This window comes from Spea bombifrons, chromosome 6 (assembly GCF_027358695.1).
Source record: "Spea bombifrons isolate aSpeBom1 chromosome 6, aSpeBom1.2.pri, whole genome shotgun sequence".
Classification (NCBI taxonomy): domain Eukaryota; kingdom Metazoa; phylum Chordata; class Amphibia; order Anura; family Pelobatidae; genus Spea; species Spea bombifrons.
In genome coordinates, this window is record NC_071092.1 from 6,522,889 (window position 1) to 6,536,205 (window position 13,317).

Genomic DNA, 13,317 nt, shown 5'->3' on the forward strand with positions numbered 1-13,317 from the left:
CGGCCATTGGGCTGATAATGTAACAGCAAAGTATGGGGCTTCCAGGACATCTCCCGAGTCTAATGTTTGAGAGGGAATTGAATTCACAATTCCTGCCTTTGTACACATTTACAATTCAACGTCAAGTCTGTCATTCAGAGTTTATCTGCCCAGCATTTTTATAGCAGAAAATAACTTGAATCAACTCCCTCTTTGTCACTTGGTCCTCCGTCTACCCCTCCCTTTAGGAATGGTGCCAAATGAGGAATTCCTTCCGATATCAACAGATGTTCTGTAATTATGCAATGATACAATTATACCAATCTTGCGATGCTGTAATTAAGGGCGCACCAATTCAGCGGACAGGGAAATGCCCCGATGCCACATTCTCTGAACCTTGTACGAGTTCGTTTTCTGAGGTCTCCAGCAGCATCACGGAAACCACAGATATAACCAAACAGTAACGATAAACTAATCAGGCAGATGTTCATGGTTTTCTGACATAACTGTGTTAGGATTGACCAAAAGTGAGTTTATTCTATAAAACCAGCAGGGTAAGATTATACTACATATCCGAGAGGTCTCCCTATGAAAGTTGGTGGCCATGTGGTCTCTTCCTGCAAATCGCCATTGTAAACTCTGCTTGTAAAAACCCGTTTGTAGTAGGGTCTTCTTGTGTCCAAAAATGGACTTTATTGGAATTTAAAAAAATGTATAAAAACTAAGTAACAAAAATCACTTATATTGCATATTATTCATAAACTAATCTCCCATATTCTAGTTCTAGACCTTTTCATCAGCTACAAAAAGACTGTATTAGAGGAACAGGTGTCTCTTATAAACATTCACGGGTTATATGCTTAACATATACATGCTTTACATCCTTTAAAGCCATACCGCCTGTGATCTATGAGTTTTTTTGCAACTACAAGCAAATGATTTGGCCCTATAGTATCCATACTATGTATGACTTCATAATCACCAGCTAATGAAGTCATTAAGCCGGACAACCTGACCACAGGGCAAATGCCTGGAGGACCAGTGTCAAATACCACCCCTTGTTAATGGTGCAGAAGCTGGCAATTTAATAATGCAGATTGTGCTCCCCTTCTGGATGAATGTGGCCTGCAGGCGCATGCCCGTGACCTATGAACTGACGGCCTTAAAGCACCAGTGTCTATTCTATATCCCATCCCTGTACGTCCCCCTCATGTACACTCAATATTGATGTTAGTGCACTAGGGATGGCTGACGGGTTCAGGGATATCTAACCTTCAACCACATGCGCCTCCAAGATTGAACAGTTTAGAAGTAGCTCCGTCTATGTTTGTTTCCATATACCAGTAACGGAAGGCATGATGGAAAGTGGTTGTACTTGGAGGCACTGCTGGGTCAGTGACCGTGGGTTGAGTATTTTCTCATACACTAGAGGAAGGGGTGGAAATCTGGTGGTCATGGAGGAAGTAAAGACTACAGAATGAGTTAAAAAGAATACATTCATGAATCTCCCTTCTTTCCATACAGTGGGAGTTAATTCCGATCCAAACAGTAGGAACATTCCATCGGTCACTACTAACAATTACGTATCCATATGCTGTAGAACAATGAGTCTCAACCCAAGCCAATGGCCCTTTATTTAGGACTCACTCCAGAGTATTCCACTGGTAATACTGGTAAAACCCATAACCACTAGTGGTTCTTGAGGACTAATTTTTAGAACCTCTGCCTTAACATGACATCGTAGACTATTAAATGGACTATTGGGGTTGTTTCCAAAATGTCCCCTCAATCGCCGTATTTCCAACCTTCCGAACCAGGATTTTCCCATGATCCACCACAATTATATTAATATTTCAGCCCGTTTCAGGCAATCCTTCTATCGGTTGATAGGTAGAGTTATGACCTTTCCATGTAACTCAAAACAAGAACTACACACAGGAATTCCTCTGCCCTCTGGGTTACAAAATCATTTCTTCCCCTGTTATCTAATAATCTATTAATGTGGTTGCTACAGGCTAATGCATTCCACTGCCCACCGAAATCTCATTTTGTTGTTTTTTTTAAAAAAAAAAAATAGCTTCAGGTTATGATTTTGTAGGATGGGGTCAAACGGCTTTTGTGCGTAGCTAAACTGTATTTCCCTTTTCCTTATGAAATGACCCTTTTGACCTCAAAGTATTCACAGCAATCACGATCAGCCTGGGAATTTGCTTTTTATAAAACCGATTCCGCGCGTATTTGGTTTGTTTGCTTTTTTTTAAAGATAAAACACTCAAAACCTTCTTAGTTTATTTGTTAAAGAATATCTATTCCGGGCAAAGGATGCAGAATTCATTTTCCACGATAAATATGAAGAATATTGAATATTTAGCCTGTAGCGCAAAAGGGACAATTAAACCAAGACGCAAGTCCGTTTAAATATATATATATCAGAGAACATAAAATATGCATAAGAAAGTTTTTAGATCCAACCTATTCTTTATTTTGCTGTTCCGTGACACCTGCATTTTAAGGAGCCATTACATTATTCTCATCTGTGGTTTTTGGGGCAAGTTACCGTGATATACATTAAAGCTCTTACTTAATACTCAGTATTAGTGGGGTTTCTTGCCATGGAAAAAGGTACAAAATTCAAATGTTTTCTGTCTTTTTCTTGTTTTCTGAAATCCATAACAGCATAAAAGACCCAACACTCTTAAGGACATGGTACCCCAACTAACAGCCCAGTCCGGACTGTCTAAGGAACTCAAGTGTTACAAGATCATTTATCACGGGCCAGATTTCATTAAATGTATCTATTGTAGCCAATGGCAAAGGGATTTTATTTCTTCCCAGGCAATATAATGTGGCCCCACATCTTTTATTTATGCATTTCATGGAATGTTGAGATCAGATACAGGTTTCAGATTGGTTTGAGTAGCGGCGAAGCCTCAGGAATTATTAGAGATCCTCGGGGTTGGATTGAATGATTAAATATGAGGAGGGAAGCTTGGAGATTTCTTGTTATTGAGATATTGATGATTGTGTCAAGCGCAGCTGTCTCCGGTGTGGGTGGCCGGTGGGACCGAGGAAAACAACGTTACAGCGCGCTGACACATCGTGGCAGAAGATAAAAACAGACCTATTGCTCACAGCAATACTTTAACCCCATGTTTCACTCTATAAGAGGAGAGAATACTCATTTTTGTTGTAGCTGGGAAGGGCGGGGGGGCGGTGTTCGCCGGTAGTTCTGCCCCAGCGGCACCCCCCCCAGCTCTACAGAACCCCCATCTATGTTTTGCTTGATCCATGTAGTGGATCTTTGGAATACTGTAATCTACAACAGACCCGGACTGGCCATCTGACACAACGGCCACTGGCCGACACCACATGTAGCTAAAGGTATCCAGCCGGAGGCCACACTTCATTTAGCGGATGTTGCCCTTAAAGTGCCAGGACCGCCTAGTCACCCCCAGTCATGCCCTGAAGTGTACCTTTAAGTTTTATTTAACTTTTTTATTATTATTATTAAATCTGAATATTATTAATTATTTCAATTAAGAATTGGTGAAAAAAACCCATCAAATGAAAATAACCATTTTTATATCGAAACCCGAAACCATAAGTAATGGAGAACTTTCAATTACACATTTTCAAATGTCCTTTTTTTATTTTAGAAAAAAAAAGAACTCATGATTATATCATTAGTCGTTCTAAAATTATGTTCATTTTTTGTGCATTTTTGTAAGTAAATAAAGATATATTTTTCTAAATAATAAAAATAATAAAAAAGATCCTGGGGGTGGGGCGTATGTTTTTTTTTTTTTTTTTAGAATTCATTGAATTGTAAGAGAATAAATCAGAAGGAATCCAGTATCCATTCACCTGGCTGGTGAGAGTTTTGCACGTCGTTCCGTCGATTGGTTGGGAGTAGCAGGGGATGGGCTCAGGGATTCGTTTCAATGCACTAACTTTTTTTTTTGGCTTTAGGGTACATGTTTAGAAGAAAAGAAAAAAAAAAAGATCCCGAGAGGCAGGGAACAACCGAAAGAAGAAGCAGAGAAGAGTGGAAGAGGGAAAAGTCTGCAAGACAATTTACAAAGAATCTTTGCAATCATTTTTCTGTCTCGGTTTTTTTGCAGAAAGTAACAAATCTTCCCCTGTCCTGAGACTGCAGAAAAAGGAAAAAAATAAATAAAAAAAAGCTCTTTAGAAATACAGAAGGAGCCTCAGAACTGTTTGGATAGGAGCGAGCAGTTCACGTTTTGCTGGAATCCAAAAAAAAGCAACACAAGGGAAATTGAAACTTTTGGATTATGCGTTTACAGCAAAGGTAACGTTTTGTTTTGTTTTTTTTATATTTTTTTCAGATTTTTATTTCACGCTGTAAGTAAATCCTCAGGACTTGGTGTTCGGCGTAGGAGAAACTTACAATAAGGCTTGGATTTTTTAATCGTGTTTAAAAATCCAGAATAGTCACCCCGATAAGACCTCATACATAGTTGCCAAATGACTCCCTTCATTACCAGAAGACAAACAGGGACATTCTACAACCTTCTCAACCCCGTTCATTCAAACGCTTTCGTTTACTTTCATTCATCTTTTCTTGGTTGATCCGTCTGACATTTCAATGAATGTTTTTATATGATAGGAACATTTACTGTAGGCGACATATGAAGAATAACAATGATCAGGACATTTTATGTCGCGTTCTACATCATTTTCACCATTTCTCCTCTGTTCTGAACCGTGAAATACTTTCCTCTACTTCAAAGGCAGGTTCTGCGTAGTGTTTCTGTTGGTTTAGAGACTTTGGGCGATAGGTCAGTGCTTTAATGCCTTATGTTACAAGGAATATTATGTTAGAAACGTAAGGAACTAAACTCTGAGCTACCAACTTCGCCAACCCTGTAGACTCGCCAATTCCATGACAAAGCTTTGTAATTATTGTAATCTCCAATTTATATCTCCAATGGTGACAATTACTTGTCATATATATATATATATATATATATATATATATATGTATATATATATATATATATATGTATTTATTAATTATATTATATAATGTTTTTATTTGTAGATGGATATCATATTAGAAGATCGATGAGTTTTGGGTGTGAGTGCGATAGGGAACCACCTGGCTGTGGAATAAGATTTTAATGCAGGTTTTGTAATCTGAATCCGATTTCCAATGGTTTTTATGCTCTGGTGATTTTATTTACTGTAAAATTATTGTACTTAAAATGATATTATTCATAACATTATTCCTAACATTAACCTACCTGCATTTGGGGAAAGTTTATTATATCAGACAGCTATATGTTTTTGATGAATGAGTGTTTTAGGACTATTATTTGATCACTTGAGGAAGTAAACCTGTTTTTTTGTAAAGAAATACTATACGTTTGCATTTCCCATTGAGATCTTGCGGCAGGTTTTTTTTGGGCTAAAAACCTGCATTTGTGTTAAGCCGAGCATTCCAATTCTTTATGCTCTGGAACAATTTAGAGAATTTGAGAAGTGGGAGAATTAGTAGGTGGGATTATTGGAAGGTGTGTTCAAGGGACTTTGATATAATTCCTCGGTGTTATAGCAGTGAATGGGTTAATTTACCTGTGGGTCTAGCTGCAGGCTCAATGCCACTGGAGGAATTACCTCAGGGGGAGGAGGTCAGAGACATGATGTCAGAGACATGACGTCACTTGTAAATGTATTGGTACATGTAAGTTGTTGAATGATATTCTTCGCTGATGGGCAGCTATGACATAACATTTTTAGTATTATACTTATTGATTTATATAATGAAAAAGGTATATTAAAGACGACCATGGCTGGTCCATTAGAAGAGCCCACTAGATTAAAGAACAAACCAAGGAAATTCCAGTACATGCCCTCAGAAAATGTCAACGAGCTATGCCAAGACCTGAAAGCCATCATTATGTCAATGGAGCGGCTTGGCTGCATTCCCTGCAATTAATTAAAAAGAAATATATGCCCGTGGGCTCATCCCTGTTGTTCTCAAAGGGTTAAACAATGATGTTCAGTGTAATGTACTGCAGACCACAAGAACCTCACAGAAGCTAAAATGAAAGAGCTTTCTTAGACGTCGACCTCGTCCTTCTGAGATTTGTTTACCGGCATCCAGAACGTCTACCTAGGTGGCATTTGCGCTCGGAGGAGACACGACACAGGGGTTTGTACGCCATTAATCTGCCACGGTAACAAAGCCTGCCCACGCCGGGAAGACGGAGCGGAAAGAAAAGCCAGAGGCTGCTGTATCCATAAATAGAGGGGACGGATTTTTCTTTTTGGCAGCTGCACAATGAATGTTTTCTGAAAGCTGTGCTTTCCCTTTACAATGAACCCGAAAAAAAAAAAAAACATCCCTAAGCAAGTTAAAAGGGTCTGGAAAATCCTTCAGTCTGGAAGCCAACACATTATTCAACGAAGCAGAGGATGGGGGGTGGAGGTGGACCTCCAGATGATCTTCAAGAAAATTCACAGAGTGTTCTCATGGCGTTCTCATAGTGCCACGCGGGGGAACAACGCGATACCTTTGTATTGCGGAGCTTTCGAAATCCCAATTAAAAGGTGGAAGGGCCTTCAGCGGGTTACACGGCGCTAAACCGAAGCACTCGGTTCTTTGATAAAACCTTAACATTTTTTATATTATTTTTAAATTTTACATTTTATATTCACTTCCTCATTGTATTCACTAACCCATCAAGCCTGCCCTAGGCAACGACTATGGATAAAGGGCAAAATTCCGAACCTATGATACATCTAAGTTGGCTTCGATTTTTGCCACATTTGGAGACCACATATTTATGATTTTATGGGGGCATGGATTTAACACAAGGCATTTATTTCTATGTTCATTATCATCACTTTTATTATAACTTTTGTTTGCCCTTAACTTCCTATTCGAAATGGTGGAAATTATTAAAACTCCCATTAAAGGCTTATTCTATGACACCATTGTTTTGACAACATCCAGGCCACCAGTTCACGAATGTCTGAAAGAATAAAAAAAAAAAAAAGAAACAAATCTGGACGGCGCTGATCTTCATAGCCGATAATGGAATTAAAACGACAAATACTGTTTATATCATCCTGCAAATTCTCTAAATATTAGCTGTAGTTTAGTTCTGAAGAAGTACACAGATGCGGCAGATGTTACCGGAGGGCGGGGGGGGGGGGGGCCTAATGACAAAAAAAAGACACATTTTTAGTGCCAGATAAAAATGAAGTCTAAACTTTAGAAGCACGGGGGTTAACGCCTACTGAAATCAAGACTGCGAGTGTTGAGCTGCTAACAGAGGAATCAGTGGCAGGGAGAGCAATTGAAGGCTATACGCCTTTATGCCCCAGGGCCCACATTACTGAGTGGGACACACCTATGTATGTAAGGATAATGGTGCTGAGCAAACAGATGTTCTGTCTGTACCTGATGTTGTTGTATGGAGATGACTATTCGCTTTGAGCTATGCATTATAATCAGAATCAGTGATTCAGTATGGAAAAATCTGTAAGGGTGACTTGTAGTGTTCTTGACAGTAGATGCTTGACATGAAGCTACGTAGATAACCGATGAAGGTGGGGAAACGTTTTATAAAATCTTAGCGAATGTCATTTTTTTGTAAACCTGACCGTCTTATCTTGAGAAACAATCTTGCAACGTTTACGGAATGCTAGAGTCGTTCGATTGTAGTTTAGTAACATTTTAGATTCATTCTCACCTGCAGATGTATTCAGGTATAAGAGGATTTTTTTTTTTAAATCTTATCTTCTAAAGGTTTGAATTTCTGGGATTTGTTGTGATGAATCTGTTGAATGAGTGCAGCCGGGATGAGTCTGTACTCCCAGTAGTGTGATTGTTATAACATGCGTCTGTGCTGTTTTAAACATTTCCTGAAGTCCCTCTGTAATGTTGCGCTGTCATCCCCCGGCTTCTAAGGAGAATTCCTTTGTTTCGCGTCCAGATGCTGTGGGATTTCATCATTCTCGGATTCCTCCTTTCCTTGTGGAAACCATAACTGGCGTGTATCTCACAGACACGAGTGGGGGGGGGATTCCTCTACAGATACAGCATTTGTAAAGCTCTATCTCCATAACTATGGAGTCTACATTATGCTTTTATATAACTAACGTGGTGCAGGTAAGAACTTGACATCACAGAAGTTTCATGGGACTGCCAAACGTCTTTATATTTGCATGGTGGCGTAGACACACCACGTCCCGAAAAGTGGGTAGCAATGTATGAGTCCGAGAGAGAGGAATCCAGGTGTATGTGCAGGTATGTGGAGGTGGAAAAGGAGATTATATACTGGAATAGGATGGTGGTACCAGGGAAAAGATTGGGTGTAGCGCATCAGCACCACCATCTTTTGGACTACAACTACCATCATCCATTGCTATGTTATAGTTGAGTATGGATGATAACAGTTGGGTTAAATGGTGAAGTTCTAGAGATTCTCTGGATCACTGGAATGATGAAAGGAATAACTCAAAGTCTTGAAGACATCTGAGCTTCTCAAGCATTAAATGCCAACGCTCAACAAGGTACAGACAATGCGTGTGGGTCTCTGATTATTATCTAAATATAATTTCGTTATATTTATTTATCCAATGCGGATGAATGATGCCTACACATTAACTCATTTCCTGATTGACGTCCAGTAAAAGCATTTCGTTTTTTTTTGTGATTGCTCGTAAATGTTTGCGGTTAGTTACTCGAGGTAACCTGTAACAATACCCAAGACAGAGAGCGATAAATCGTTCATGACATTATTATAAAAAGAAACTGAAACCGTAAGGGTGAGCCTGACATTCCACGGATGTGAGCTCATGGAGGCTAACTCACCGCGTTCCTCGGGTCATGGACGGCAAAACCAGAATGATTTATTTAGATCTCCAAAGGAAGATTCATTGGTGGTTTCTCACCTTTAATCCAGAATATAATATCAACTGATTAACATGCTTGAGGTCAAGGCGCTTAAGCCATCAGAGTCCCACCATTACTGTCATGTTTGGAGCAATCACTGTCAATCACTGAATGAAAAATGGTCCAATTATTATGGAAATGTATAAAAAATACTTGTCTTTGCTTTAGCTGCCCCACGGGGCTCTTATTGGAATAATGAGGCTGCAAGTACATCCTAGCCAGCATCTCCTCGACTGGGAACACAGCTAACCGCTCTCATTGAGGACACACTCCTTCCTCCTCACCCAATGCATAAAATGTTGCGTCATTCTAATATCCTGAACGGCATAATGAGTACGGCGTTCTAAAGAGAATCCTATTCTATAATACCAATAGTTGATACGTCTCATTTCCAGCTTTATCTACCTAAATTTATCCTAAAACAGGTGGTCTGTACGTAACTGGGCCTTTCTATGGAGTGCGCCTCTATAACACTTAATGCACAAGTGGAGAAGGTGGCCCTCTCAACGTGTTCCAAAAACACCCAAACTTACACTGTAGTTAAAATGTAACCCCATATAATTTTGGGGCGTCTGGAATTAGAAAGTATGGGCTATACCCCTTAGTTTCTCTAAAACCTCTATCATTGACTTCCAATTCCCACCCTTCGTCTTCGCTCCGTTTCTGCTTCAAAACGAGTTATTTTAATTTTCACATTCCAAAAAAGTCTCCTTTTATTCCAGTCTTGTCTGTAAAAAGCATGCATGTAAAATATACATTATGTGCTTAGAATGCGAACAATACGCTCTAATCCCGGAGCATTGTTATAAGGAGTGCGTGTCCTCAGGGCAACACGAATTATAATCACAATTATAACTGAATAGCAGGCAGCGGCCTGTCGGAATTCTGATGTCACAGCATCACAATTAAGGAAAATTATTAGTGCATTTTAACATTCACAGATATATGTGCACAGCGTTAACGTAACCTGGCAGTAGGTTTCGGCAGGCGATATTGCATTTATTTTCCCTAATTTTTTTAGGGAATATTTTTATTTATTAATATTTTTCCTTGCGTTTCGCACTACATCTCCGCCGGAAGTGCTCTAAAATAGCGCCCCCTAGCATGCCTAAAAGAACTGTCAAATATTGTTCCGCTAGGGTAAATATTTATTATTTTATGGACTCCTTAATCTCAGTAGTTTTTACTTTAATTAAATACACGTTTTCTTTAGAGGTTTCCCGGAATCTTCACCGAAACGTGGCACTTAAAGTGTATAGGCATGTGTTTCCTTTAAATCCGGGGCTAGATGTTTCCGATTAGAGCATATGGGAGCCATACAGTGAAAATGTATATGGTACCGAGCGTATAAAGGCTAAAACGTCTAACATTATGGCTCTAAAAGAATCTAAGAAATGTGGTATACAAATGCCCATCCTGGATATCAACACCAGGCTGACCCCGTCACATCATTTACATTTCTCAGATCTTGTTTAATTATGAAAATGAGTACTAATTAATTACTAATTTTTTTACCAAAATGTTTCTTTTTAGTGTATTCTAAAATGTATCTCTGTATTTAAAAACTATCAACCTGACTCGTCCGCTACCATTCTTTCTATGAAAAGCATGTTGCCATAAATCATATTTCTCCAAGGAATTTATGTGCTTGGTGGTATATTATCCGTAAACTGATATTTTCTGCTTGACTGCATTAGTTAGTTAAAAAAAATTAAATGCAGTTTCCAAAATACTATTGCAAATAATGAAATGAAAAATGTTTTCCAACATAATGTTTTTATTGATACAATGTAGTCACAAATCACTATTTTGTAATTCAGCAAAACACAATGGGGGGGAAATGGTTCAGTTTAGGGTCAGATCAGCGTTTTGATGAAAAATATCAATGTTTTTATGATTGACCTGAACAGTGCTTTATTATCAGTGTTCATGAGCAACGTACATCATATTTGCCAATACTCCCTATCTAGCTGGACAACCTGCATTTATGTTTCTATGACTAATAATAATAATAATAATAATGATAATAATAATAATAATACCACTGTTCTGATTATTGGCATTAGATTAGCCTTCTTGATATAGTTTTTCTTTTCTGCCCCAAATGACATTAAAGTATTTGAATAGAATGGAGGATCTGTCCATCCATTGAACTCAGCTGTTTGCATTTTTCTTGTAGGTTTCGAAGATGAGGGGGTTCGCTGCCCTGTTTGTGACGTTGAATTATTTGGTTTTATTTCATGAAAGCTCGGCCCAGCAACAAGGTGAGTGCACTCACAATCTCAGAAAGTAAAGCCAGACAGGTACATTCACTAAGCTGAGGATGGCATCAGACCGCCATGTAAGTGTCTGCGCTCACTCATGTGTCTGGCAAAGATTTAAATATCCCTTGGGATGACTTCCATTCACGACCACAGGGACAATAAAACTCAATTCCACAAACACCCACCAAACATTAGCCTTCTAATTCCACCTTTGGTTACATTGACATCTAGAACGAGATGCGTCCAGGTAGCGATTAAATATATTAGCATATCATTGCCGTCTTCCTTCACTGGGTAGGACTGGCCATTAGGACCTGATCTGCTCAATGAATAGACATTTGGCTAACTTGCGCCTCTCATTTCTAAACTATTTTCTTACATCATCTCCCTACTTCTTCTTCAACTCAACAATATGTGATCTATAGTTACAGTATATAGAGAGCTGGCTTGCAGTTATGTTTCTATAAAGATACAGAATTGCAATTATGTTTGATACAATTAAATATATACATTGTATAACCCCATATATAATCTAAAATAATACAGCAGTCTGTTTAAATGGTATATTTGTTGTGCTACAATTGTTATCAGCTTTGGGGTAAAATTCAAATGAAATCCCCCATTTAAATCTGTGAGGCTTTAAGATTTAATTATATATTGGGTTAAACACAGGGGTTGGATCTGCATACTCTAGAGTTAAAGCAGTGAAAGAAAATGCTTTGTTTCAACCCACCTTGCACCCATCTTTGGAACAGCTGATCGTGCGTAACAAAGATTTGGTTTCATTCTCTTTTTGCAGCAAGGTGTGAAAATATCTATGATTCGGATATTGTTTTCATCGTCGATGGATCCTCCAGCATTGGGAGGTCCAATTTCCGTATGGTCAAGTCCTTTATGGAAGGGCTGGTCCTCCCTTTTGTAAATGTGGTTGGCGAGGAGGGTGTGCGCTTTGGAGTCGTCCAATACAGTGATGACCCCAGGTAAGCGTCTCAATTAGTTACCCCGCTCTTGCAGGATTTGCCTCTCTTTGGGACCTGGAGAATCATATCGTGGAGTCAACCAGAAGCAAATTCACTTGTCTTTGGGTTGCAGTGAACGTGCCACTTTCCCATTATTTTAACCAAAAGTATGGCTATTGTCTTTATTCTCATCCTCTCTGTGGTTTATACCATTAATTCCTCCAAAACCCATAAAATCATGGTGGAAGTGGCCAGGATACCTCGAACATCTTGTTGGCAGTTCTAGTAGTTTAAGTTTTGGACACAGTCCGCGTGACTTCTTTATATAGAAGAAGAATATAGAATAAAGAATATAGAATTTATGTAGAATTCTATTTAGGCTTTGTATCCACAGGCGCCCCTAAGCACAAATCCTACATACCCTTCCTAGTGTCTACTAGGGTTCCACTCATTAAGGGCATATGGTGGTTGCTACTAACATGGCCTCTTTTTATTTTGCAGAACAGAATTTGTGTTTTCTAAGCACCGGAATGGGACAGAAGTAATTCAGGCCATCAGAAATTTAAGCTACAAGGGAGGGAACACTCGGACCGGCACCGGTCTAAGATACGTGACCGATAACTTTTTTGGACCTACCATTATACGCCCTGATGTCCCCAAGGTACCCCATACTCCATATATATTTTGCCCCAAACAGGAGCTCTGCTGTATGACTCTTTATGGTTCCAACAGTGTTGTTACTTTTTTTTAGGTAGCTATTTTGATTACAGATGGGAAATCGCAAGATGAAGTCGACCAAGCTTCTCAAAGACTTAAAGCTCAAGGAGTCAAACTATTTGCCGTGGGTAAGTGAATAACGCGCTTCAAGATAAGAGTAAAATATGGCCATAGTGAGAATAATGGAAACCACCAATTCTTACAAGACAACAGTCTAGAAGCTTCGTTGCCATATTCCTTGTAAAATATTTTCATGTTTGTAATCCTTCAGGTATAAAGAATGCGGATAGTAGAGAGCTGACTCGGGTGGCATCCACACCAACAGAAGACTTCTTCTTCTACGTCAATGACTTCAAAATCCTTGGAACGCTTCTTTCTCTGGTGTCTCGAAAAATTTGTGTCAGCACCGGTGGGGTCTACGTAGATGATTCTGGTACGTTTCTCCTAGATATTAATTCCTGTTTTTACT

At 39.1% G+C, this 13,317-nt stretch overlaps 1 protein-coding gene across 1 annotated transcript in view; it reads left to right on the plus strand.

Moving 5' to 3' along the window:
* The first annotated feature begins 3,799 nt into the window (after positions 1-3,799).
* The window catches only part of COL7A1 (collagen type VII alpha 1 chain), a 54,857-nt gene continuing 45,339 nt past the window's right edge, over positions 3,800-13,317 (plus strand). Inside the window, exons 1-7 of the mRNA XM_053469628.1 lie at positions 3,800-3,850; positions 3,949-4,291; positions 11,088-11,172; positions 11,972-12,152; positions 12,633-12,792; positions 12,883-12,976; positions 13,120-13,281. Coding sequence (XP_053325603.1) covers positions 11,097-11,172; positions 11,972-12,152; positions 12,633-12,792; positions 12,883-12,976; positions 13,120-13,281 — 673 coding nt within the window. The 5' untranslated portion in view covers positions 3,800-3,850; positions 3,949-4,291; positions 11,088-11,096. The remainder of the gene's footprint in view (positions 3,851-3,948; positions 4,292-11,087; positions 11,173-11,971; positions 12,153-12,632; positions 12,793-12,882; positions 12,977-13,119; positions 13,282-13,317) is intronic.